General features: G+C 48.7%; 2 protein-coding genes across 7 annotated transcripts in view; both read left to right on the forward strand.

The window, feature by feature from the left end:
* Window positions 1-24,039, forward strand: part of Atac1 (Ada2a-containing complex component 1) — a 479,870-nt gene that overhangs the window by 41,483 nt on the left and 414,348 nt on the right. The gene's annotated exons all lie outside the window — the stretch shown is intronic.
* Window positions 767-1,741, forward strand: LOC137620306 (uncharacterized). Its single transcript, XM_068350576.1, has 2 exons — window positions 767-932; window positions 1,121-1,741. The coding sequence occupies exons 1-2, from the start codon at window positions 777-779 to the stop codon at window positions 1,739-1,741; spliced, it is 777 nt and encodes a 258-aa protein (XP_068206677.1). The 5' UTR covers window positions 767-776.

Here is a 24,039-nt window from a genome sequence, read left to right on the forward strand (position 1 = left end):
TATATATATATATATATATATATATATATATATATATATATATATATATATATATATATATATATATATATATATATATATATATATATATATATATATATATATATATATATATATATATATATATGTTTAAAGACTTCCATTACGGGATCCCCGGGAGTAGCTTTTATTCATTACCATTCGGTCAAGTTTTTTAGTTGAGCCCCGGAGCCAACGTTATTCATTATTACTTGGATTCCCTTTATATTTTAGTCACGTTTATCTATTATATACGATCCTAGTTCTCGACCTTGCCTTCCATGATATGATCACGACTAAGGTTTGACTTAATTTAATTCATTAATTTAATTTAATTTAATAATTTTATAATTAAGTAAAGCGGTTATTTGATTTTTTAAACACCGGGGTCCCCTGGGGGTCCCCTAATTTGCCTTCATTCAATTATTAAGGCATTACATATGAATAATTTTTATCATTTATTTGATATATAACTTATAACCCCTGGACCCCCCAGGGTCCCCTATTTGCCTTCATTCATATGTTAGGCACTTATGTGAATAGTTTTATCATGGGTTGAATATATATATATAGAGTTACAGCATTCGGGCCCCGTGCCCTTCTTTTGCTTGCATTCGGGATAATTATAGCTATATATATTGAACTTTTATACCATGATAGTAACTTTTATAATATTTAAGCACTGGGACCTTCGGCCCCTAATTGCTTTCCTTTAAGATACTCATGTATCTTTTATCTTACAGACTGTCTGCTGTGCGATGACGGCATGTGTCGCTGTTCTCCACCAACCCTGCGGCCATAATGTGTGTCGTTCGCACGCTCACTGCTCTCTTCAAGTGGATGACCTAGCTGTTTGGCATCCGGACAACTGTCCTGTCTGCTACAAATTGGTTTCCACTCTAACATCTGAATCGGTGAATGCAGTTACTTTATTACATAATTGTGGGGAGTCACATTTTAATTTCCTCTTTTATTGTTTTGTACTGTAAGGCCACAGTCCTATGGACTTCCTGCATGCCTTATATGTGCCTACGAAGTCCTTGGGCTTCTTAGTTTTTTCTTTGGCACTTTTATCACTCACTAATAGTCTTTTCTCTTTCAGAGCACCCAGCTTGAAATGGAAACAGCCCGAGCTACCCTCAAGATCTGGGTTGGCGGGTTCGCCCGCAACGTGAAGGCCAGACAGCCGTATATCCTTTCTGAGGAATGGTGTTCCCTCCTCTACCCCAATGCTAAAACATCAGCTGCGGTCCCCAAAGCGCTAGCGGACCCGATCATCGAGAGCATTACTTCTCTTCTCCTGGCCCCGGACCAAGGGGAGACGGGCGCCACCCTAACTGAGGACGTCGCTACCCTCGACCTTGATGTGGAACCCATGGCTCTGGATGATCCCGACGCAGGTAGGGACGAAGGTGAGTCAGGTGGTTCCCGGGCTGGGATTCCTCTCCCTAGCCCGGCTTTCTCTTCTACTTCCGACCAATCTTCTTTTCGCGGTTTTCCTGAGGCAACCGGGACTGATCTCAGCTCCCGACCCGTTCCACCCAAAGTGAAGGCTCCTCACAAGCCTTTATATAGAACCCACAAATCTTCCCAAGACCACAACCCTTCGAGATCGTCACCCTCGGAGGCTAAATCCTCCTCCACCAGAGTTTCTCAAGACCCAATTGCTGCAAGAGGTAGTCTCTGTTCTGGTACCTGTTCCCCCCCAGGCGGGATCATTTAACTTGGAGGAATTTTCTGACAAACTGTTTGCTCATTTTGAGTTGATACTATCGTCTCATACGAAGCAATCACACGAGAGGATAGCTTCTGTGGAGAGCCTAGTCCAAGGCCTCATGAGTTCGGGGCTACCACCTCCTCAACAGCAGTACCCCATTCCCGACGCCTCCAAGCTTCCTCCTTTCAATAAGAATAACCCTTGGAGGTTAGCATTGCATGCCCCCTTTTCGGAGGGTATGCTGTCAATCGAGGGTTTCGGTACACGGCCTCTTACTGACTACGAATTCTACCCGCCGGGTCTTGAATTCCCCTTCCCCAGCTACGCTCGCCTCACAGAAGAAGCTCTGATCCGTTTAGATAAGGTTCCAAAGGAAACTGTCATTTTTCCTAAAGAATAGGCACAGTCTGTCTTGGTTCGCCTGTTCCATGAGTGGCAATGTTTGAACACCATGATTACGGCCCACAAGAGTTCGTATACTATGTTTGTGGCCGACGACCAAACCCCTACACCATGTGCGACCAAGATTCTGGAGTCGGTCTTCCAGGCTATCAAAGATGAGAAGCCTTTACCACAACTCAGGGAGACCGACTTAACCTCCTTCCTCTTTCCGGGGGACAATGAATGTTGGCGGAATGCCCCAGCTACCTTTTCAGTAGGTAAGTTGAGCCCGGACTGTGCCTCGACGCTGTTCAGCGAACGGCTTCCCAAACTCCCAGAATCTCTTCTTAAATTAGAATTTGATTCTAGGTGCAGATTCGGCAGATCTCTCAATTCGGTCACCCTTTCCGAGTTGGCCGTTGCCACTTACAATGAGGAGGACCTCCTTAAGGCCCTCACTAAGTCGTTACTGCAAAACTTCATGGCTGACGCCTATAATTTTGCAAGCGCCAGGACCCGTTGTCGACGACATGTCCTCTCTGAAGCCACCATTAGGCACGAGCCTAATAAGCTCATCAAAGCTCCGGTCTGGGGCCCGGATCTTTTCCCGGAGGATTTAGTTAACTCGGTCCTTAACGAGGCAGCTAGGGCCAACCAAAGCCTCAAAGTTAGGTGGGGCCTCGTCCCAAAGAGGAGATATGAGCCTACTGGTACCCCAATCCAAGGTAGGAAGAGACTGAGGCCTTTCCACTCTTCCCAATTCAGGGATCAAACGGCTCCCCTTCTACATCAAAGGGCCAGCAGCAAGAGCCATACGTCCTGGTCCCTCAGTCTCAAATCGCCTCCACGTCCTTCTCCCCCGCCTTTAACCCCATTTATGAGGCTCAGACCTCCTTCCGTGGCTACCAGCGTCACAGAGGTGCCAGGGGTGCCTTTCGCGCCCGAGGTAGTGGAAGGGGTTACCACCGGGGAAAGTCTTCCCGTGGAAGCAGAGGAGGCAAATCATCCTCCACCCAATGAGACAACGCAGGTAGGAGGGAGACTGTACCTTTTTCGAGACCGTTGGAAGTTCAGCGATTGGGCTTCCAGCATTATCTCCAAAGGACTAGGGTGGAGCTGGATACAGGGACCTCCTCCACCGAACAGCTTTTACCAATTGCTAACAGAAGAACTATGTTCCTTCACGACAGATCTGCTACAAAAGAATGCGATCCAAAGCATACGTCGCTTAAGATTTCAAGGGCGCTTGTTCAGCGTGCCAAAGAAAGGCTCAGACAAACGAAGGGTAATCCTGGACCTGTCTCGTTTAAATTCCTTCATTCGTTGCGACAAATTCCGTATGCTTACCGTCTCGCAGGTGCGGACCTTACTTCCCCGTGGGGCCGTCACCACCTCCATCGATCTTACCGATGCCTACTATCACGTTCCAATAGCAAGGCATTTTCGTCCTTTTCTGGGCTTCAAGCTAGGCAAACAAGCCTACGCATTCAAAGTGATGCCGTTCGGGCTCAACGTGGCACCCAGAATCTTCACCAAACTAGCAGAGACAGTCATTCAAGAGCTTCGCACTCAGGGAATACAGGTAGTGGCCTATCTAGACAATTGGCTAATCTGGTCAGACAATTCCCAGAATTGCCGCGTAGCAACGAACAAAGTCCTCACCTTCCTTCGTCAACTGGGATTTAAAGTCAACTTCGGAAAATCCCGCCTGGTCCCGGAGACCAAGTTTCAATGGCTGGGTCTACAATGGGACCTATGCTCCCATACGCTGTGCCTCCCCAAAGCCAAAAGGAAGGAGATTGCGAGGAAGACGAGGCAATTTCTCGGGGAGAAGTTGACCTCCAGAAGGAACCAAGAGAGGATCCTAGGTTCCTTGCAGTTCGCCTCCGTGACAGACATCGTCCTACGGTCCAAACTCAGGGACATAAACAGGGTGTGGAGATCCAGAGCAACCGCAAAACGCCGCGACAGACGTGCCCGCCTTCCCCCACTCCTGAAGAAAAGTCTACAGCCTTGGACGAAGGTCAAGAATCTCTCCAAGTCGGTTCCCTTACAACATCCGGTCCCGGGACTCGTCGTCCACACAGACGCCTCCTTAACAGGGAGGGGAGGTTACTCCGAACACAAGAAAGTCCAAGGGTTATGGTCATCAGTCTTCCGACACATGCACATCATCGTCCTCGAGGCCATGGCAGTCTTCCTCACTTTAAAACGTCTCAATCCAGCCAGGAATCTCCATATCAGACTGGTTCTCGACAGTGCAGTCATAGTTCACTGCCTCAACAGAGGAGGCTCCAGATCAACCCTAATAAACCACGTCATGTTGCAGATTTTCTCCATGGCGGCAATGCACAAGTGGCACCTGTCAGCAGTCCATCTAGCAGGAGTCCGGAATGTGGTAGCGGACTCCCTTTCCCGGACGACTCCGCTAGAGTCGGAATGGTCACTAGACCATCGATCCTTCCAGTGGATACTATCTCAAGTCCCGGGTCTCCAGGTGGATCTGTTTGCGACGGAATTCAATCGCAAACTAGATTGTTACGTAGCCCCCAACCTGGACCCTCAGGCTTATGCCACGGACTCTATGATTCTAGATTGGAATACCTGGAAGACGATTTATCTGTTTCCTCCAGTGAATCTCCTGCTGAAAGTTCTGCACAAACTCAGATCCTTCAAAGGTCGAGTGGCTCTCGTAGCCCCCAACTGGCCCAAGAGCAATTGGTTCCTCTTGTTGCTAGAGCTAGGTCTCAGCCCCCGGCGGATTCCCAATCCGGTGCTCACACAGACAGTACAAACTCGCAATGTGTTCGCTTCCTCAAGGATTCTGAATGCCCTAACTGTATGGACTTCATAAAGTTCGCAGCCCAACGAGGTGCGAGCATCGATCCTTCGAATACTATTTTCCTGGAATCCGACAAAAGGGAATCTACTCTCCGACAATATGACTCAGCTGTCAAGAAATTAGCTAAGTTCTTGAGAGATTCCCAGGTTGAGAAAATGACAATGAATCTAACTGTGACATTCTTCCGGACTCTCTTCGAATCAGGCCTGGCAGCCAGTACCATTACTACAATTAAGTCAGCCTTGAAAAAGATCTTCCATATTGGTTTTGGCATTGATTTAACGGATTCATATTTCTCATCCATTCCGAAAGCTTGTGCCAGGCTAAAACCTTCCACTCGCCCTAGCGCAGTTTCCTGGTTTTTAAACGATGTTCTTAAGCTGGCCTCTGACACTCCAAATGAACCCTGTAACTATATGGCATTATTAAGAAAGTCACTTTTCCTTTTGAGCCTCGCCTCTGGCTCCAGAATCTCGGAATTGTCAGCTTTATCTAGAAACCCAGGTCACATAGAGTTTCTCCCTTCCGGTGAGGTCCTTCTCTCCCCTAACAAAGTGTTCCTGGCTAAAAATGAGGATCCCCAGAACAGGTGGTCCTCCTGGAAGATAGTTCCACTTACTAGGGATCCATCCCTGTGCCCAGTTACCACCCTGAAATCCTACTTGAGTAGAACTTCCACTACAACCACAGGGCCCTTATTTATTAGAGAGCACGGAGGAACTATTACCCTTAAGGGAATCAGGCAACAAATTCTTTACTTTATTAAACAAGCTAATCCTGAATCATTCCCACATGTCCATGATATTCAAGCTGTGGCTACCTCAATTAATTTTTTCCACCATATGAAATTTGATGAGCTCTCAAAATATACGGGTTGGAAGTCCCCTAAAGTTTTCAAACGCCACTACCTAAAACCTTTAGAAGCTCTTAGATTTGCCACAGTAGCTGCGGGGAATGTGGTTCCTCCCGAGGGTACTGAGTCCTAATCACAACGTCTTGCTCTGTCCTCTTTCCCTTGCCTGGCTTAACTGTTGTTCCTACCTGTTTTATTTACCATGATGTATTATTTATTATTCAATTGATCGATTTCACGAATTATTTTGATCTCACTTGTTTTTGGGAATCCCCGAGCTGATGTCCCTTTGTTATGTTAATTAATTATATCTATGATTGTATGCTTTACTGCATTTTGCTTACCAAGCTGTATTAACATTATTCATACCTGTTGACTTTCCCTTCGGGTTTCATTTTGTTTATGTATCATGTCTAATTGTCTCTGTCATTTACGTGTTGATCTGTTTACGGGTTTCCATGTCCTTTTTTTATATTAAAATTCATCAGCTATATTAATTTTGTTATTCCCTCCAGGTAGTTAGCCTTATTGGGTCCCCATTCTCTGGTACGATTTCACTGGGCGACACGGGTCGGAGCCCAGAAAAGGGATTTTGACGAAGGAAAAATCTATTTCTGGGCGAGAGACCCGTGTCGCCCAGTGAACCCGCCCGTCCCTCCCTAATTGGGCCCCAATCTGGGGTGCTATAAGGAGTGACGTCACTGGCGTGGGTTGGTTAGTAGTAGTACGAGGTTGAACGGCGCCTCGCTGTTCGGGGATTTTGACAGGAGACATCTAAATGGTGCGAGGCCTCTGGTTGTGATTTATCGCGCCCCAGTATTATATCGACACCTTATACAGGGGAGCGAGCTGGGTTCAACCTGGCATTCCCATGCAATTTTTTCTCTGGTAATATATAGCAGTTATATACCTTAGAAATGGTGCTATAGGAGCATTTCACTGGGCGACACGGGTCTCTTGCCCAGAAATAGATTTTTCCTTCGTCAAAATCCCTTTTTTGGGTGAGATAGCCATGACGTCCTGTTGGAAGGGTCCTTCAGTAGCTTCCTAAGGGTATATATGACGACAGTAGATATTCCCAGAGAATTAAACTAAAGGTTTCACAGAATTCTAACTTCTGGCGCGAGTACCCTAAAGGTTTCCCTTTAGGATATCGTATAATAACGGGACGTATGCTTGACATGCCACATAGCTATCTGCACCCTACATAGCGTTTACGCTTCGAGGGGGAGTGTGGCAAGTATGGGAGGAGCCGTTGCAAAGCTCTCCTCCTGCGTTACTGTTACGGTACCTAGCGATGTAAACAAACGGCCGCCATCTTGACTGACGTCACATCCGCGCGCCATATCCTCATTCCTTCCGGCATCTCTGTCACCCTCCATGATACAATAAGAAAGGGAGGGGCCTGACAGGCCAGAATAGAGAACTAGGGCGGGTCCATCAGGACGTCATGGCTATCTCACCCAAAAATAGATTTTTGGGCTTGAGCCATGACGTCCTGATGGAAGTGTACCAGAGAATTAGTGTATCGTGGATTTTTCCCATTTTTGTAGTGCCTTCGACTTCAAAACAATATTCCTTTGGTTTGATGACCTTAGAGACTGTGACATCTCCGTTACATGTCACTACCAATGGCATAAACTATGACATGGCTTCCTGCCCCTCTGGCAGGGAAGTCCTATTTGGACAAAAGGAACATCTCGAAGTAACCTGATGAAGAAAACTCACCTGTAGACGAGGATCTTGTCGGTCTCGCAGACAGATCAGGAAAGTTAAGTACTTGTGTTGGAACAAATATTTCACTTTTCTTTAGGTGAGTATATATCAGATAGGAGCAATATTATAACATGAATTATAATAGAGATCAAAATAGGGGCAATAAAACTCTGTAACAGTAATGTATTTCATATAGTAGGGCGAAATAAGACGCAAATGATAGCGAAATTTCTATTTTATTCAAGAAAATATTTGCGATAATATGAAATAAAGTAAATAATTTACAGTAAAATTGTTGTTTAACAAACATAGACTAAAGACTACATAAGACAAAGGTGTGGAATCTGAAAAGGAAGAACTTGCCATTACACACATAAGTTCTAAGGGAACTATAAAGTCTTTTAAAGTCTCAATACACTTCATGTCCAAATAAACATGTGGCTCACGTGTTCAAGTCTATGTTACTTCACCTTGTAGAAGAACAGTCTCTCGTGACACTAAGTGGCACTTAAAATCACTATGTATCGCACTAGGGTCAACACAGGCACCCATTGAGTTAGAGTCCCGAAATAACTCACTGTCCTACGCAGCACTAAGCAGCAGGTTTTAATACACTACCTGCGGCTACCACGAATCTCTTGACTTCGCGCACCTGCTTCGCATAGTGTTTGAAAATTACACTCTTGAGGATTTCGAGCCTGTGAAAGATCGAAGGCTTTCGAAATCCATTCCTTGAACGAAATTTAGGGAAGAGGCGACTTTTCTATGATCATGACCTGCGGGTGTACCGTCAGGATCCGTCTGCGAATAAAGTAGGTGATCTTCGCCCTTAGTTGTTTAAGTGACAAATCACTTCCCGATGTTTCTCCTTTAAACAGTTGTCCTCCGCCAAAGTCTGAAGTTCTTCGAAGATAGACCTTTAGACTCTCCACTGGGCATAGAGACACATCTTCCTTCAGAGGGCAGATTCTCCAGGGACCCCACCTCTTAGTAGGGAGTTCATTCTTACCGAGAAACGTTGGGTCAGGGAAGAGGATAAGTTCCCCTGTTTCGGCGAACTGTATCTGGCCCTCTTCTCTAGATAAAGCCACTATTTCACTGACTCGGGCTCCCAGGGCGAGAGCAAAAAAGGAAAATCACTTTTTGAGTCAAGTCTTTCAGAGGGCAAGATTCATTGTCCAGGCTAGAGGCAAAATGGAGCACCTTATCAAGAGACCAGGAGATGGGTCTCGGAGGGGGTGCAGGACGGAGTTTAGCACATGCCTCTGGAAGTTTGTTAAAGATTTCATTGGACAGGTCTATCTGGAGGGCATAAAGTAATGGTCTTGTCAAGGCCGATTTACAAGTGGAAATCGTATTGGCTGCTAAGCCTTGTCCATGAAGGTGAATGAAGAAGGACAGGCAGAAATCTATGGAGATTTCCGTAGGATTCTTTGCCTTGACGAAAGACACCCACTTCTTCCAGGATGACTCATATTGCCTTCTGGTAGACTTTTTTTTTTATTCCTCTAGGAAGTCTAAACATTTCTTTGAGATTTCGAATCTTTTCTTCACGGCTAAGGAGAGAAAATCATGAGATAAAGGTCTCGGGTTTTCCTTGATGAAGCGAAGACAGTCGACTTCTGAACCTGCTGGGAGAGAACTGGGTCCGGCAGTGGGATCAGCTTGGGCTATAGTTCCAGGACTAAGGGAACCAGTTGCTCCGGGGCCACTTGGGAGCCACTAGGGCTGCTGTTCCCTTGAAGGTTCTCAGCTTGGAGAGGACTTTCAGCAGAAGGTTGGGTGGAGGGAACAGGTAAATCTTGGACCATCTGTTCCAAAACAGGGACATGGCGTCCACCGCTTCCGCTCTGGGGTCCTCGTATGGGGGCCACGTAAAGAGGAAGTTGGTTGTTGTCGCTCGTTGCGAAAAGGTCGATCTGCAGTTTCGGGACTTGACGGGAGGTGAAGGAGAATGAGTCTGCGTCAAGGGACCATTCGGACTCTATGGGGCTTGTCCTCGATAGAGCGTCCGCCGTCATATTGTGGAATCCTTGTAGGTGAACTCCTGAGAGGTGCCATCTCTTCTTGTCCGCTAGGCGGAAGATGGGTAATAACACTTGATTGAGTTGGGGTGATCGTGAGCCCTGACGGTTGAGACATCTGACCACAACGGCGCTGTCCAGAGTGAGAGGGATGTGGATCGAAGGACGAGGGAACAGTTTCTTCAGAGTAAGAAGAACCGCCATGGCCTCCAAGATGTTGATGTGAAATGTCTTGAATATGGGAGACTATGTTCCTTGAACTTGTCGCTGGTGGGAGTGACCCCCCATCCTTCTAGCGAGGCATCCGTGTGGATGGTGACCGACGGAGGTGGTGGTTGAAGAGGAACTGATCTTTTCAGGTTCTTGCCTCCGACCACGGCTTTAGGAGTGAGCGGAGCCTGGTTGGCAGAGGTCTCTTGAGATCTCTTCGAGCGATGGATGCGTTTCTTCTCCAGACTCCCGATGCATCTTTTAGCTGTGCTCGTAGCACTGGGTCTGTCACTGAGGCGAACTGGAGGGAGCCGAGCACTCGTTCCTGTTGTCGTCTTGAAATCCGTTTGGATTTTAGAAGTCTCTTGACAGATCCAGCTATTTCCTTCCTTTTGTTCAGAGGGATGGAAAGACGGTGTGACTGAAGGTGCCAATGGATTCCCAGCAATTGAAACTTCTGAGCTGGAGACAGTCGAGACTTTTTGGTGTTGATTTTGAAACCCAGATGTTCCAGGAACTGGGTCACCTTTTTGCAGGCACGCGAGCATTTTTCTGACGATGTCGCCCAGACCAGGCAGTCGTCTAGGTAGGCCATCACCTGGACGCCTTGAAGGCGTAGCTGTTTAACGATCGTGTCTGTGAGCTTCGTGAAGATTCTTGGGGCTACGTTGAGTTCGAAGGGCATGGCTCTGAAAGCGTATTGTCTTCGTTGAAGCCTGAATCCTAGGTAGGAGGAAGCTTGGTGATTCATTGGAATGTGCCAATAGGCGTCCGCCAGGTCTATTGAGACCGTGTAAGCCTTGTGAGGCAGTAGGGCTCTTATATGTTGAAGAGTCAGCATCTTGAATTTGTTGTTTGCAATGAACTTGTTGAGAGGGGACAAGTCCAGAATGACTCTGAGTTTCTCTGAGTCTTTCTTGGCAACACAGAACAGTCTTCCCTGGATCCTGGTGGACTTTACCCTCTTGATCACCTTCTTGTTCAAGAGTTCTAGGACATATTCTTCCAGGATGGGGTTTGAGTGTTGGAAGAATTGGTGGAAGGTTGGAGGTGGTGTTATCCAGCTCCACCCTAGTCCCTTCTTGACGATGCTGTGGGCCCAAGGATCGAAGGTCCAATGATCCTGAAAGTGGCGGAGTCTTCCTCCCACCGGAAGCACATTCATTGCTTCTGGTTTCCCGAGGGTTTACCACCTCAGCTGCCTGCTCCCCTTCCTCCTCTCCCTCTGGATGGACGTCGAGAGGAGTCTTTGCCGGAGCCTCTACCTTTGGGGCGAAAGGTAGTGGATTGCCTTTCATAGGCAGGGGTAAAGACTGATGACTGGGCCACCACCGGCTGAGGGACCAACTGAAAGGTCTGCTGTGGCTGAGCCACTAGCTGGGGAGTAGCGGGTGCCGGAAACTGGCGTTTGTCCTGATGCTGCTGAGGTCGGGGCTTGTTGGACTTCTTCTTAGGCTGTGGAACGTCATCCTGAGAAGATTTCCTCTTTCGGGACATGCCCCACTTGTTGAGAAGGTTCCTATTCTCAGTGGCGGCTGTGTCCGCAATCTCTTTCACAAGGTCCATGGGAAAGAGGTACTTGCCCCAGATGTTGGAGGAAATCAGTTTCCGGGGTTCGTGTTTGATGGTGGCATCCGCAAACACGAATTCTCCACAGGCTCTCTGGGCCTTGATGAAGCTGTATAAGTCCTTCAGCAAGGTGGCAAGGTGGGTCTTTGCGAGAACCATAAAGAAGCCTGGGATCCGAATGTCCCCGGCCATTGTCTCGAGTTGCACCTGAAGAGACAGAGAGGCAGCCAGCCTCTCCTTTGTGTCTTGATCCCGACGCAAAAGGTACTCGGTGAGCTGGGGAGGTTCTCGTTAAACTGATGTCCAGCGACGTCAGCCTCCAGCTTTCCAACCGTGAAAGTTAACTGGATGTCTTTCCAGCTTTTATCATCGGGAGGTAGGGCGAGGGAGAGAGGCCTACATTCCTCCAATGTAGGGCAGGGTTTTCCTTCCTCCAATGCCTTCAACACAGAATGCAAGGCCTTTTCTGCAAAAGGAAAGACCATGGTGGGAAGAGCAAGAAAGGACGGGTGTTTCTTGCTTAGGGCTGGCATCTTGGAATTGGTGTAGCCCCTGCTCTTGAGGCAGTCGGCCAGCATAGCTTAAGCCTTGGAGTGGTCAAACACTATGACCTCCTTAGATTCGGTCTCCTCCTTGGAGACTGGTTTGGACTTAAGACGGATGTAACAGTCGGGTAGGCGTCAAAACTAGGGTAGAACTCCACCTCTTCAAGGGGGATGGCACCTAGTTTGTCATTAACAAAGATGCATCCGGTCGTGATGGGCATGCGTTTTGCATGCCTCCAGGGATTGGTCACTGAGCAGGGGGGAAGATCCTTGACGGAAATCTTCTTCGGCTGTTTCTTCATACTCATGATTTCCCTCTTAAGGTCCGCATACCCCTGGCGGAACTTCTCATCCAGGAATGCCATCAGAGCTTGGAGGGTATCCTGGGTGCCCGCCACCGCAGGTACTGGAGTGGCAGATGTAGAGGGGACTGGTTCTGAAACCACGACGGAAGTCACAGAGGGTGCACGGGCGATCTCGCCCTCAAAATCAGGGGTCTCCACTTGATCCACTTCCTGTTCTTGACCCTCAGCCATCAGGGTCCTTTGAGTGTCTTCGGACACATCCGACATCCTCTCCACTCTGTCGATATGACAGCCTTGGAGAGCGTCTGAAACATCCGGTTCGACCGTCAGTTGGATGCAGGGGATCTCATCCTTGGGAATAACGGCATCAGCAGATGCCTTAGGAAAGAGCAGGGCTCTCATCTTCTCGTTTGGGAGATAAGGCCCCGTGGCGTTCTTTTGGAAACCGCGCACCCACTTGTGCAGTTTCTCTCGGGCGTTGTCCCTGGCCTCCGCTGATGGAGGGTTATCGAATGCCTCATCGAGCAGGTTCTTGCATACTGTGCAGGCCTGCGGATCCCAATAGCGAAGGTTCCCCTTCGAGATCGAACAGCCAGCGTGGGTTCGGCACGCCAGGTGGCCGTAGAAATTAGGGCGACGAATGCCGCAGAAGGCGCTCTCACACTTCACATACTCCTCCTGTAAAAGAAAAAGGAAATGAGTATTTGGAAGTCAATACAATTATGAATTACAGTAATCTTAGATTAGAATTAAGTTAATAAACGTATAAGCTTAGGATAGGTAAGCTAGAAAGGAGGTAGGAAAGACACATACTTGTGCATCCCGCCCAGCCAATTGCCGCTACCCCACACTGTAACTCATTCAAGAGGACCATCATGGGCCCTGGGAGGAGGAAGAACATCCATGTTGGATGAGCCAAGCTTAGGCTTCCTCTAGGGAATTAGGTGCGGTGAGAGGGGGAAGCTGAATTCATTCAGTGTATAAGAAAAGGGGTTAGGTCCCGGCAAGAGACTGCACATGGATGCGCAAAATATGCTGGAAAGATTTTACTGTACAACTATACACAATAGTTTTCAGTCTAGGGTATAACTATACCATAGGTGTACTGGCTATTATCCATAGCTGCACAATAATAGCTGCCGGCACCGGGCCGACAGGAGGGAGGAGTGACTGTCCACTGTAAAGCCAAGATTGGTGGCAACGGCAGCGTGGCGGAATGCCGGAAGCTCGTCTGGCGCCGGCAGGTCCCCATCAAGGATGGCCCCTTCCAAGCCATCAGTCTATGTGGCAGAGAGAAAGGGTGACACCTTAGGTGATGGCAGATCGCTGGTAAGCCGGCGGCCCCCGGCAGCCGGTAGGTGGCCGGCAGCGGCATACCGACACTGACGTCATTCAAAGAGGCAGGTAGGGTACCGAAGACACTGACGGTTAGCGCCGGCAGAGTGGAGGCGGCAGTGGACCGGTACTAAGAGAGAGAGAGGGATAGGGTAAGAGGAGAGAGAGGGAAGGGTAATACCCAGTACCCATTCCTTTCTTCCTCCGGAAGAAGTGTTCAAATGAAAGGGAGGGGTGCGACCTTTCATCCGGCGGCAGAGAGCCGGCAGTCGGCTATGTTGCCAGTGGCGGCCCAAGGGAGGACCGAAGAACACTCAAAGAAGGGAGGTCCTCCGCCGGCAGACCGACCGTCAAATGCTATCCCATAGTTCGACTATATGCGGGAAGCGTAGCAGTACGGACTAACCAATGAAAGGACCAAGCCGAACCCACAACCCGCCGGCACGCGGTGGAGTTGTAGGACGGAGGACAGGTATGTGATGGCTAGCCAACACAAAAGGGATAGAGGGGGAGGGGAGAGAGTCCTGAGGGGGAGTGCATGGGGGAAGCGTAGCTCCCACCGGCACTCCCAGGGGTGGGGATTCTGTTCAGGGCTAGCCTGTCTAGGTAGGAAGAGTCCATTCTCCAGCCTAGGGTAGGTTAGTACAGAGTAGGTACAGCACTAGTGTCCTATCCTAAACTATAAAGAAGCAGAATCCCCTTAGACTGCCTAACCTAGGCTAGGTGAGCTAGTCTCCTAGACCAGGAAAGGCAGGGGTAGGACAAGTCGCTAGGCCACAGGGAGGAAGGGTCGTAACCCAACCTAGTGTGGACTAGGGGGAAGGGCAGAGCCCCACCACTTTCGCCCTCCAGCAGGGACCAGAAGGAGAATACATTCTCCTAAAGGAGGGCTGGGGACAAACGACTGGTACTCTGAGGTTCTGTCCCAAACTCAAAGCGCATGTACTATGGCAAGGAGAAGGGAAAGAAAAAATCCTAGCCTAACCTACCCGAATGTATCGAGGTTAGGAGGGCTAGGATGTAGCCTAGGCTACCTCAGAGGGAGGAGATTACCTTAGATAAGGTAACTGGGGAGGTGAGGAAGTATACAAGAGCCCTAGCATTAGGTTGGGGCAAGGGAGTCGACTACCAAGTTCGCCGAAACCCCTTGTATACTTCCTAGAAGGCGAAAAAAAAATATATGTGCAATCACTGAATCTTGTATGTATAAATGCCTATATCTTCATTTCGTAATTTAACACTAGGAACACTTATTATATCATGCAAGAAGTAAACATGAACACTTATGCTATCGAGCCTAGGGGCTAGGCTAGCAATCTAGCATAGGGTTCGGCTAAGTGTGATCGCCGAAAACGAATACTATCGGCATAATATAACTAATTCCTAGCATTGAGGGGAGGGCTGTTCTGGCTAACTAAATAAAGCATGCGAGGCGAACAGCAGCGTCGCAACATGACGCCTCCGGACGGGGCACAGCTCTGCCATAAAACACAAGATTTAAAGATAAGAATTAATTACTTTACGGCTGGAGCTTATTTATACAATACAAGAATATGGTACTCAACTTTCCAGAAGAAGGCGAAGCTGAAGATTGCGACATGAGGAAAATTACTTAGCAAGCACTGGGAAAAACACCTAGTCAGAGACGCTATGTAAAAAGGAATGAGGTTATGGCACGCGGATGTGACGTCAGTCAAGATGGCGGCCGTTTGTTTACATCGCTAGGTACTGTACCAGTAACGCAGGAGGAGAGCTTTGCAACGGCTCCTCCCATACTTGCCACACTCCCCCTCGAAGCGTAAATGCTATTTGGGGTGCAGATAGCTATGTGGCGTGTCAAGCATACGTCTCCTGTTATTATACGATATCCTAAAGGGAAACCTTATGGGTACTCGCGGTAGAAGTTAGAATTCTGTGAAACCTTTAGTTTAATTCTCTGGGAATATCTACTGTAGTCATATACTGTATACCCTTAGGAAGCTACTGAAGGACCCTTCCATCAGGACATCATGGCTTGAGCCCAAAAAAGTGCCTGGACTAAGATCGCCGCCCAACTCCCCGAGTTCTCCTCCTCCCTTCATTTGGGCTCCTCCACCAAGCTCCTCCCTCCTCCTCGGCTTCAGCAAAGGAGGTAGTATGAGGTCTTGGATGAGCCTTGACCATCTCTTCCCTCCACCATTCTCTGGAGGAGCTGACTAAGGGGATCTCTCTAGAGACACTCTCCAGCTGTCAGGTTACGTTCTCGGCAGCAGAGATCCTCAACCAAGAAACGGCTGGCTACTTTATGGCTAAATCTATGGTTATGGTCTTTGGGAATCCTGGTATGGACTGAGCATTTCTCCAAGGAAAATACCAGGAAGGCGATGGAAACCTTCCTTCTCTCGGGTACCGTACATCGAGTTCCTGGCCCACCAAATATCAAACTTGTGGGCCAATACCATCCTCAAATGTGGGGACTCGGTATCCGAGAGATTCCATCAACACGTCCCTAAAGCTGAGATCGCAAGGCTCAGGTATTCTACCTCTCTGCAGGCTGCAGAGAGGTGGAGGGAGTCCCACCAGGACTCTCTCATCCATAGGGCCTTGACATCCCAGCCCTTCAGGTCCTCTGCAGCCTAAGCAGCCCAAAACTTCGACGAACAAGACAGCAGTGAAGAAAGTGGCATCTAAGAAGCCCTTTCCTACCAAAGAAAAGAAAGGCTCCAAGTCCTCCAGGGGAGGAAAGTCTTGTCCACCAATAGGGGGATGCTTACAAAGTTTGCTGGAACAGGTGGAAGCTACTCGGGGCCGATCCCTGGACAGTCTCCGGGATTCGTTCAGGGTATCTCATCCCATTCATGTCATCACTCCTTCCCCTGATCAAGGATCTAGTGACGATAGACTCCTTTATGATGTGATCAGCAAAGGGGCTAGCCCTTCTGGCAGAAGTCCAGCTATTTTGGAGAAGGGTGCTCTCCTGGAGGTCCTCAACAACTCCCAAGGCTTCTTTAGTCGACTCTTTATTGTGAAAAAGGCGTCTGGAGACTAGTCATCGACCCCTTGGCTCTGAACAAGTTTGTCAAACGGACTTCATTCAGCATTAAGACGGCAGACACAGTCAGACAAACGATAAGACCACAGGATTTCATGAGCACACTGGACCTAAAGGATGCATACTTCCAGATCCCAATCCATCCTTCTTCAAGGAAGTACCTAAGAATCAGCCCAGACAACAGGAAATACCAGTTCGGGGTACTGTTATTAGGTCTTTCCACGGCACCCCAAGTCTTCACCAGAGTGTTCGCCCCAGTGTCATCCTGTGCACACAGGATCATCATCCGTCTCCTCCGTTATCTGGATGACTGGCTGATCCTAGCAAGACTCGGTGGCAACCCTCCTGCAGCACCGAGACAAACTTCTGAGGCTTTGCCAAGATCTGGGGATCATGGTAAACCTTGAGAAGTCCATCATGCTTCCCACTCAGAGACTGGTATACCTGGGAATGATTTTAGACACCAATCTCCACAAAGTCTTCCCATTAGACTACAGGATAATGAGACAGAAAGGTCGCAAGAGCTTTTCTCAGACGAGAAGAACTCTCAGGCTAGAAGTGGCTATGTCTCCTCAGACATCTATCATCCTCGGCCCGTCTAGTTCCCAATGGCCGCCTCAGGATTCGATTCCTCCAGTGGCGACTAAAGTCCAGGTGGAATCAGGCTTTTGATTCCCCCGACTTTCTGATCCCCATGGGACCAGTGGACTGGACGGACCCCAAGTGGTGGGTGGCAGATAAGAATTTGCGTAGGGGCGTAGATCTTTTCGCCCCCCCTCCGGACTTGATGCTGTTCACAGACGCATCAAAAGAAGGGGGAGGGCCCACGGGCTGCACCGCACGACCTCAGGCCTTTGGTCAGAGTCTGAAAGGTACCTCCACATAAATCTCCTAGAGCCCTCTTTCTGTCCCTTCAACAGTTCCATCAGTTCGTGGCAGGCCACTAAGTGGTGGTGATGAGCAACAACGCCATAGTAGTGGCTTACATCAACAAGCAATGAGGTACTTTTTCACAGCCCTTATCCCATCTAGTAGTAGAAATACTGAGATGGGCCAAAGTCCACTCGATACCACTATCAGCTCTCTTCATTCCAGACAAAAGGAATGTGCGTGCTGACAATCTGAGCAGAGCATCTCAGATAGCAAGTACCAAATGGTCTTTGGACTATCTAGTAGCCAACAAAATCCTGACTTTGTGGGGTTCTCTGACAGTGGATCTTTTCGCAACAGCCCTGAATTTCAGTCTCCCACTGTACTGCTCCCCAGTCCCAGACCCCAGGGTTCTCTGGCAAGATGCATTCCAACAACGGTGGGACAACATCGACGTTTACGCCTTTCCCCCGTTTTGTCTGATGGGAAGGGTACCCAACAAGACAAGAACATTGGTCAACCTCTCAATGACCCTCATAGCTCCGTTATGGCATCATGTGAAATGATTCCCTGACAGAGGCCCCAAGAGAACTCCCTCCATGACATGATCTACTCGGACAACCACACGTCAACATCTACCACAAACCCGTAGCTTTGCTACGACTTCAAGTCTGGAGACTATCCAGCATCTCCTCACTCAGAGAGGATTTTCGCAACAAATTGTGAAGAGGATGCCTGAATACCTGTGGAAGTCATGAGCAGCATTCTACCTGGCAAATTGGAATGTCTTCTGTGGTTGGTGTCTTGGAAGGGGTGTCTCTCCACTTGATGCCACTATTCCAGCAATAGTGGAGTTCTTCGTGCATTTGCATGAGGAAATGCGCCTTTCATTTTCGGCACTTGCCTTTAAACTGAATGTAATGGACATTTCCTCATCGCTAGAACTTTCCTTTCTCACATGGAGTTACGAACTTACCTGTCCACAGGCGGAAGTGAGACCTTCCCCGTGGAACGTGGTTCGAGTTCTCCGGTCTCTAAAGAGACCTCCCTACGAATCATTATGGCAAGCAACAGATTGCCACCTGACTTGGAAGACGGTGCTCCTATTAGTTTTGGCTTTGGCCAAACGAGTCAGTGAACTTCATGGTCTCTCATATGACATTGCCCATCCAAAGGGATTGAGAGAGGTAATGCACAGCTTCGTCCCTGAGTTTGTTGCCAAGACTCAGAATCCAGGGGTGCCAGATCCTAGTTTCGATTCCTTCCGGATAATTAGTCTACGCTCTGTAATAGACGACCCAGATCATCTGTTACTTTGCCCAGTAAGGAGTTTGAGGCTCTGCCTCAAGAGAACAGCAGCAGGCCGCCCTCGAGTGCCCGCACTCTTTGACAGTACAAGGAAGAACAAGAGAAGGATCTCCAAAGTCACCTTTTCTGCATGGATTTGCAGGGTCATATATCATGTGTTGATTCCAGATCCTCCTCGGTCACATTGTCTCAGAGCCCACAATGTCAGGGGCGTAGCTACGTCCCTGGCCTTCAAGAGAAATTACTCTGTGACGCAGGTTCTACTGGCTTGGGTGTGGAAGCGCCAAACGACCTTCACAGCCCATTACCTGCTAGATATGACCCTCAGAAGTCTCAATACATTTTCTATGGGCCCTCTGCTGGCTGCACAACAGCTGGCCTAATACTTCAAGCTCCTTATTGAATTAATAGTAGAAGGTTGAGGGCATTGTTACCCAGTTTTAGTCGTCTTGAATGAAAAGGAATGACTGGCTCTTTTTCTTTTCTTCATCCTCCCCTGTCATGGGGAAAGCAGCAGCCTGGGTTCTCTGCACAAGCTGACCTCAACCACTGCGGGTAAACCATGCTCCCTTGTGTACTTAGTATTGTATCAATACTGCTGCGTCCCCATACCCTGGTGAGGTGGTATTGGTAAAGTCTTGGTTACAACAGTTTTTCTTACAAAGACTCTAAATAACTTTTACCTTGACAGTCACATTGCTTATTTCTACAGTCAGCTTGTGTAGTAGGCCGCAGACCTTGCATAGCAAGACTTTAGCAAGGTGTTAAGGGCTATTTATTTTTGGTATTGACCTACTCAAGAAAAGGGGTCCCCAGGTAAAGCCAAAAAGCCAGATTGGCAGGGACGTCCATCCTCCTAATGGGTGAGTCACCCCTAATAGATAACGTATGTTTGTATTCCAATAACGGAACAAATGAAAAATTTCTAGATAATTTGTATTTATCCTAACGATACAAACCTGTAGCTATTTATACAAACTTACCTGCCGACCCTGCCTCCCTTGAAGGTCTATCTCCAAGCAAAGTGAGCTCAGTCACAGGTGTGTGAGTTGAGGGGGTAACTAGCTAAGCACCCTACCCCCTCTAACTAGCGGGATGGGTAGTTAACAGTCGCTAAATTTTAATGACTCGTCCCGTCAGCTTTGCTGAAAGTAATACCCCTAAGTAAAGGTTTGTATGGTTGTGAAAAATACAAATCATCTCCGGATTTGTCATTTTTATATTATATCAGTAAAAGTAAAGTTAAGGGCACGATTTGCCATAATATTTAGAACGAAACTTGTAATGATTTTCAACTTAGTAATTAACTATCAATTTTTAAGCTTGATAATATAACAAAATGTAAACCATAAGTAAGATTGACAATCTCTTTATATTATACTATACAATGTAAGCTACTTTCATTAATACAGTATTATGTTTGTTCTGTACTGTAACTGGAATGGAAACCTACGCTATTTATTAGGGGTATTACTTTTAGTGAAGCTGAGGGACAAGCCATGAAATTTTAGCCTAGGTTAACTACCCATTCTGCTAGTTAGCAGGGGTAGGTGGGTTTAGCTTGCTACCGCTCCCACTCACACACCTGTGATCTAGCTTACTTTGCTTTTGGTTTGGATGGTGAACAGTCGTTGTTTCTCATCATCCTCACCAAGTTATTTTGAACTACCATTAATTGCTTTTGTTTTGTGTTCTCTCTTTATTAGTGTGTGTGTGTGTTGACTTCTGCCGACCATAACCTTCATGTCAGCTGTGGACACCGATCGCCACAGCCTTTGTCCCGCCAGCAGAGATCAACGGTGTGATAGTGAGGACAAGTGTAGTGAGTGTCAGGAGTGGTCTGCCAAACCTTGGTCGCCGGGGGAAGAAGAAGTCAAAGCAGGATATTTCTCCTTTGAAGGTTTCTTCAAAAGGGAAAAAACTCAATGCCTCTTCTTCCGCTTCCCAACCTTCCTCCGAAGCTCCTCCTCGTTCGGTCTCTTTCGAGAGACCATCGAGTAGTAGCGTAGACCCTTTAATTTATGGCTAACCCCGGTCCTCGAGAGGTGGTGTTGCTTCCCCTAGCGAAGCGGCCCCACCTTTCCCCCCGGGTGAGGCTTTGTCTCTGTCTCTTTTTACAGGTGTGGTTGTCCTTGGGGCTTCCAGGTCCACTCTCCAATGACTCCTTGCTGCAAATCATCATTCATGGTGCTAGTATGCAGCCTTTGTTGACTTTAGAGTTGGATCCTCTGTTGTGCGTCGACGTTGGGGTGTCTGAGACGTCTTCTGTCTGTGGCCACTGCTGGTGCTCCTGCACCTTCAGACTCTCCAGCTGTTGCTGCCGACTGTGTTTCCCCTGTTCCTGTTACTCCTTCGAGGGGGAAGTAAGTCCTTCGTCTGTCTCTCCTGTTTCTCTTCCTCGGAGGAGTTCACTCATAGAGACTCCTCTCCAGAGGACTGCTGCTTCTAAAGGTCAGCTTGCTGATCCCCCGGCCCCTAGAGGGCGTCTTCAATCTCGCAGAGCTCGGCATCTGCTTCGCCTTAGAAATTGCCCATCGCCATCAGTGAAAAGGCAACTCTTCGGCTCTTCAGCCTCGTCTTCGCAGCCTTCCTCCGCAGAGGAGCGTCCGCCTCAGTCGTCTCCGGCCCTCGACCTTCGCCTGTTCCTGGACCTTCTCCTGATGACGCTGGCGCTAGTCCTCGGACTTCGGCCCTGGACTCTTCTGTGGATTGTTTGCGATTCTCGTTGGAGGATGCTCGCCCTTCTAAAGGGCACATCCCTGTTCCAGACCTTCCTTCTCGCCGACCTGCTGACCTGCCTTCTCTGTTCCTCTCTCCTGTTCCTCTTCTGCCTGCTCATGACGCACCTCCAAAGTGTTGTGCTGCGCACCAATGCTCTCCAACGCACCAGCGCCTTTCAGTGCACCATCGCTCACCAGCATCTCGTCAGCGCCCATCAGCACTCCAATGTTTCCCAGAGCGTCAGTGCTCTCCAGCACTTCAGCCCTCTCCGGTGCATCATCGTTTGCCTGCTCTTAAAGGCTTTCCAATGCACCAGCAATCTCCTGATTGTCGGCGCTCTCAAGTGCATTCTCGCCGCTCCAGAGATCAGCATTTGCCAGCTCGCCAGCACACCTTCGCTCGCCAGTGCAACAGCGCTTTCCAACTCACAAGCACTCTCCTGGGTACCAGCGCTCTCTTACGCGCCAGGACTTTCCTGCGCACTAGCGCTCTCCTGTGTACCAGTGTTCTCTTGTGCTTCAGCCCTCTCCAGCTTGTCAGCGCTTTCCAGCTTATCAGCGCGCTCTGGATTGCCAGGGCTCACCAGCGCTCTCATGCGCAGTGCCTTACTACGCACCAGCGCTCTCCTGCGCACTTGCGCCAAGCCTTAGAGCAGGATCCCTGCAGCTTCAAATCGATCTCACAAGCAAAAAGAACAACACCGTAGAGATTTTGGCAGGTCACCATCGCCCTATTCCCCTCCCCGCAAGCGCATTACAGCGCAACCGCTGGGGAAAGGAAAAGGAGGCTCCACAGAAGGGTTCAGGATCCCGAAGATTCCATCTTCTAAGGCGGACCCACCACCGCAAACATTGGTAGAGACTCCTCGCAGGGAACTTTCGGTCCCTTTCGCCTCAGGGAATCTTTCTGACAATGCTTCGATCAGCAAGCAGCCTTAGTTCAGTGCCATGGTCATAGCAGTGGTGCAAACTTTCGGGCCTGCCGTGTCTTCTCGCTCTTCAGAGACCTCACATCCAATGGTACCAACAGACCTACTGTGAGGAACATTAGCTTCTTCTCCCCTGACGAGGAAAAGAGGAGTCTCAGACGCGGTTACATCTCCTATAGTGAAACTGACTCATTTAGGCCTTCGAGACCTGTCCTTCCTTTCTCTCCTGCCGGACACTCTCCTACTTCATCTCTGTCAAGGGAGTCGTGCAAGGTATGGACTTCCTCCCTTCCACCTTTGGAGGAAGTTTCCCCTTGCACAGAGAGTTCTCCACCACCGACGGAAGTCAGAAGGGATAATCCCAACCGGCCTTTGATGCTTGAGTCCTACCTCCTTCTACGGAAAGAATTGAAGGACTCGAAAAGTCTTCCAAAATCCTCTTCAAGGGCCTCCAGTCCTGCAGGAACCACCAGTCACTCCAGGTATACCCGCGACTCACCCCCGAGAGGAGCTGTCTGGCGTGGAAGAAGGAGACTTCACTGCTAGTCCCACTTTGGAGGGGGAGCAAAACGAGTCAGGACATGCATTCTGACAAGTCCTGACTCTTAGTAGAGTATTCAATGGGTTTACTGACCTGGAGATAACCCCACGAGAGGGCAAAGACAGTTTTAGACAGCCCTCAAAGACCAGTGCAGCCTTGCCCTGGTCTCAAGGGCTAAAGGGTGCCCAAGCTAAGATCACCCAACAGTTCTCTGCGTTCTCCTCCTCCCAACATTCCGGTTCTACCGTCAAGGTTCTCCCACCTCCTCGTGTCCAGCAGAGGAGATACTTCAAGATCTTGGACGAGCTTCGTCCAGCTCTTCCTCTTCATCACTCTCTGGAAGAGCTCACCAAGGGAGTCTCTCTTGAGAGGCTCTCCAGCCGTCAGGTCTCGCTCTCGGCAACTAAGATCCTTAACCGGGAGGTCACAATGTATGCCATGCAAGCTACTTCGTAGCTTGATTTTTGGTTGGGCACCTTGAGAATCCTCGTGCAAACCAAGGATTTTTCTAAGGAATGCGCCAGGAAAGCTATGGAAACTTTCCTTATCTCAGGCACTCGCACCATCGAGTTTCTCGCCCATCAAGTCTCGAACTTATGGGTGAACACTATCCTGAAATATCGAGATGCTGTGTGTGAGAGATTCCATCAGCAGGTCCCTAATGCTGAGATTGCCAGGCTCAGGAGCTCCTCTCTAGAGGGATTGTCTCTGTTCTAGCCAAAGGACATGGAACATGCGGCTGAGAGATGGAGAAAGTCTCACCAGGACTCCCTCCTCCATAGGGCTTTGTCATCCAAGCCGTATAAACCTCAGCAGTCCCGTCCAGCCAAGACCTCGACGAATAAGACTGCAGTGAAGACAGGGGTTTCTTACCAAGGACAGGAAAGGCACAAAGTCCTCCAGGGGAGGAAAATATATTAGAGGGAACAGCCGAGGCTGCAAACGCTATGATAGACAATTGCCTTGCTTGTCCACCAGTAGGGGGATGCCTACAAAGTTGCTAGGACAGGTGGAAGCAACTAGGACCCAACCCTGGACAATTCCTGTGATTTGTTCAGGGTATTGCATCCCGTTCATAACATCTCTCCCTCCCCTGATCAAGAATCCAGTGTCAACAGACTCCTT

The sequence above is a fragment of the Palaemon carinicauda genome, chromosome 1 (genome assembly GCF_036898095.1).
Source record: "Palaemon carinicauda isolate YSFRI2023 chromosome 1, ASM3689809v2, whole genome shotgun sequence".
NCBI classification, from domain to species: Eukaryota; Metazoa; Arthropoda; class Malacostraca; order Decapoda; family Palaemonidae; genus Palaemon; species Palaemon carinicauda.

Coding starts and splice junctions, on each gene's coding strand:
- LOC137620306 (XM_068350576.1), top strand. CDS start 777: ATGACGGCATGTGTCGCTGTTCTCCACCAACCCTGCGGCCATAATGTG. Junction 933..1,120: donor CCACTCTAACATCTGAATCG/GTGAATGCAGTT, acceptor TTTCTCTTTCAG/AGCACCCAGCTTGAAATGGA.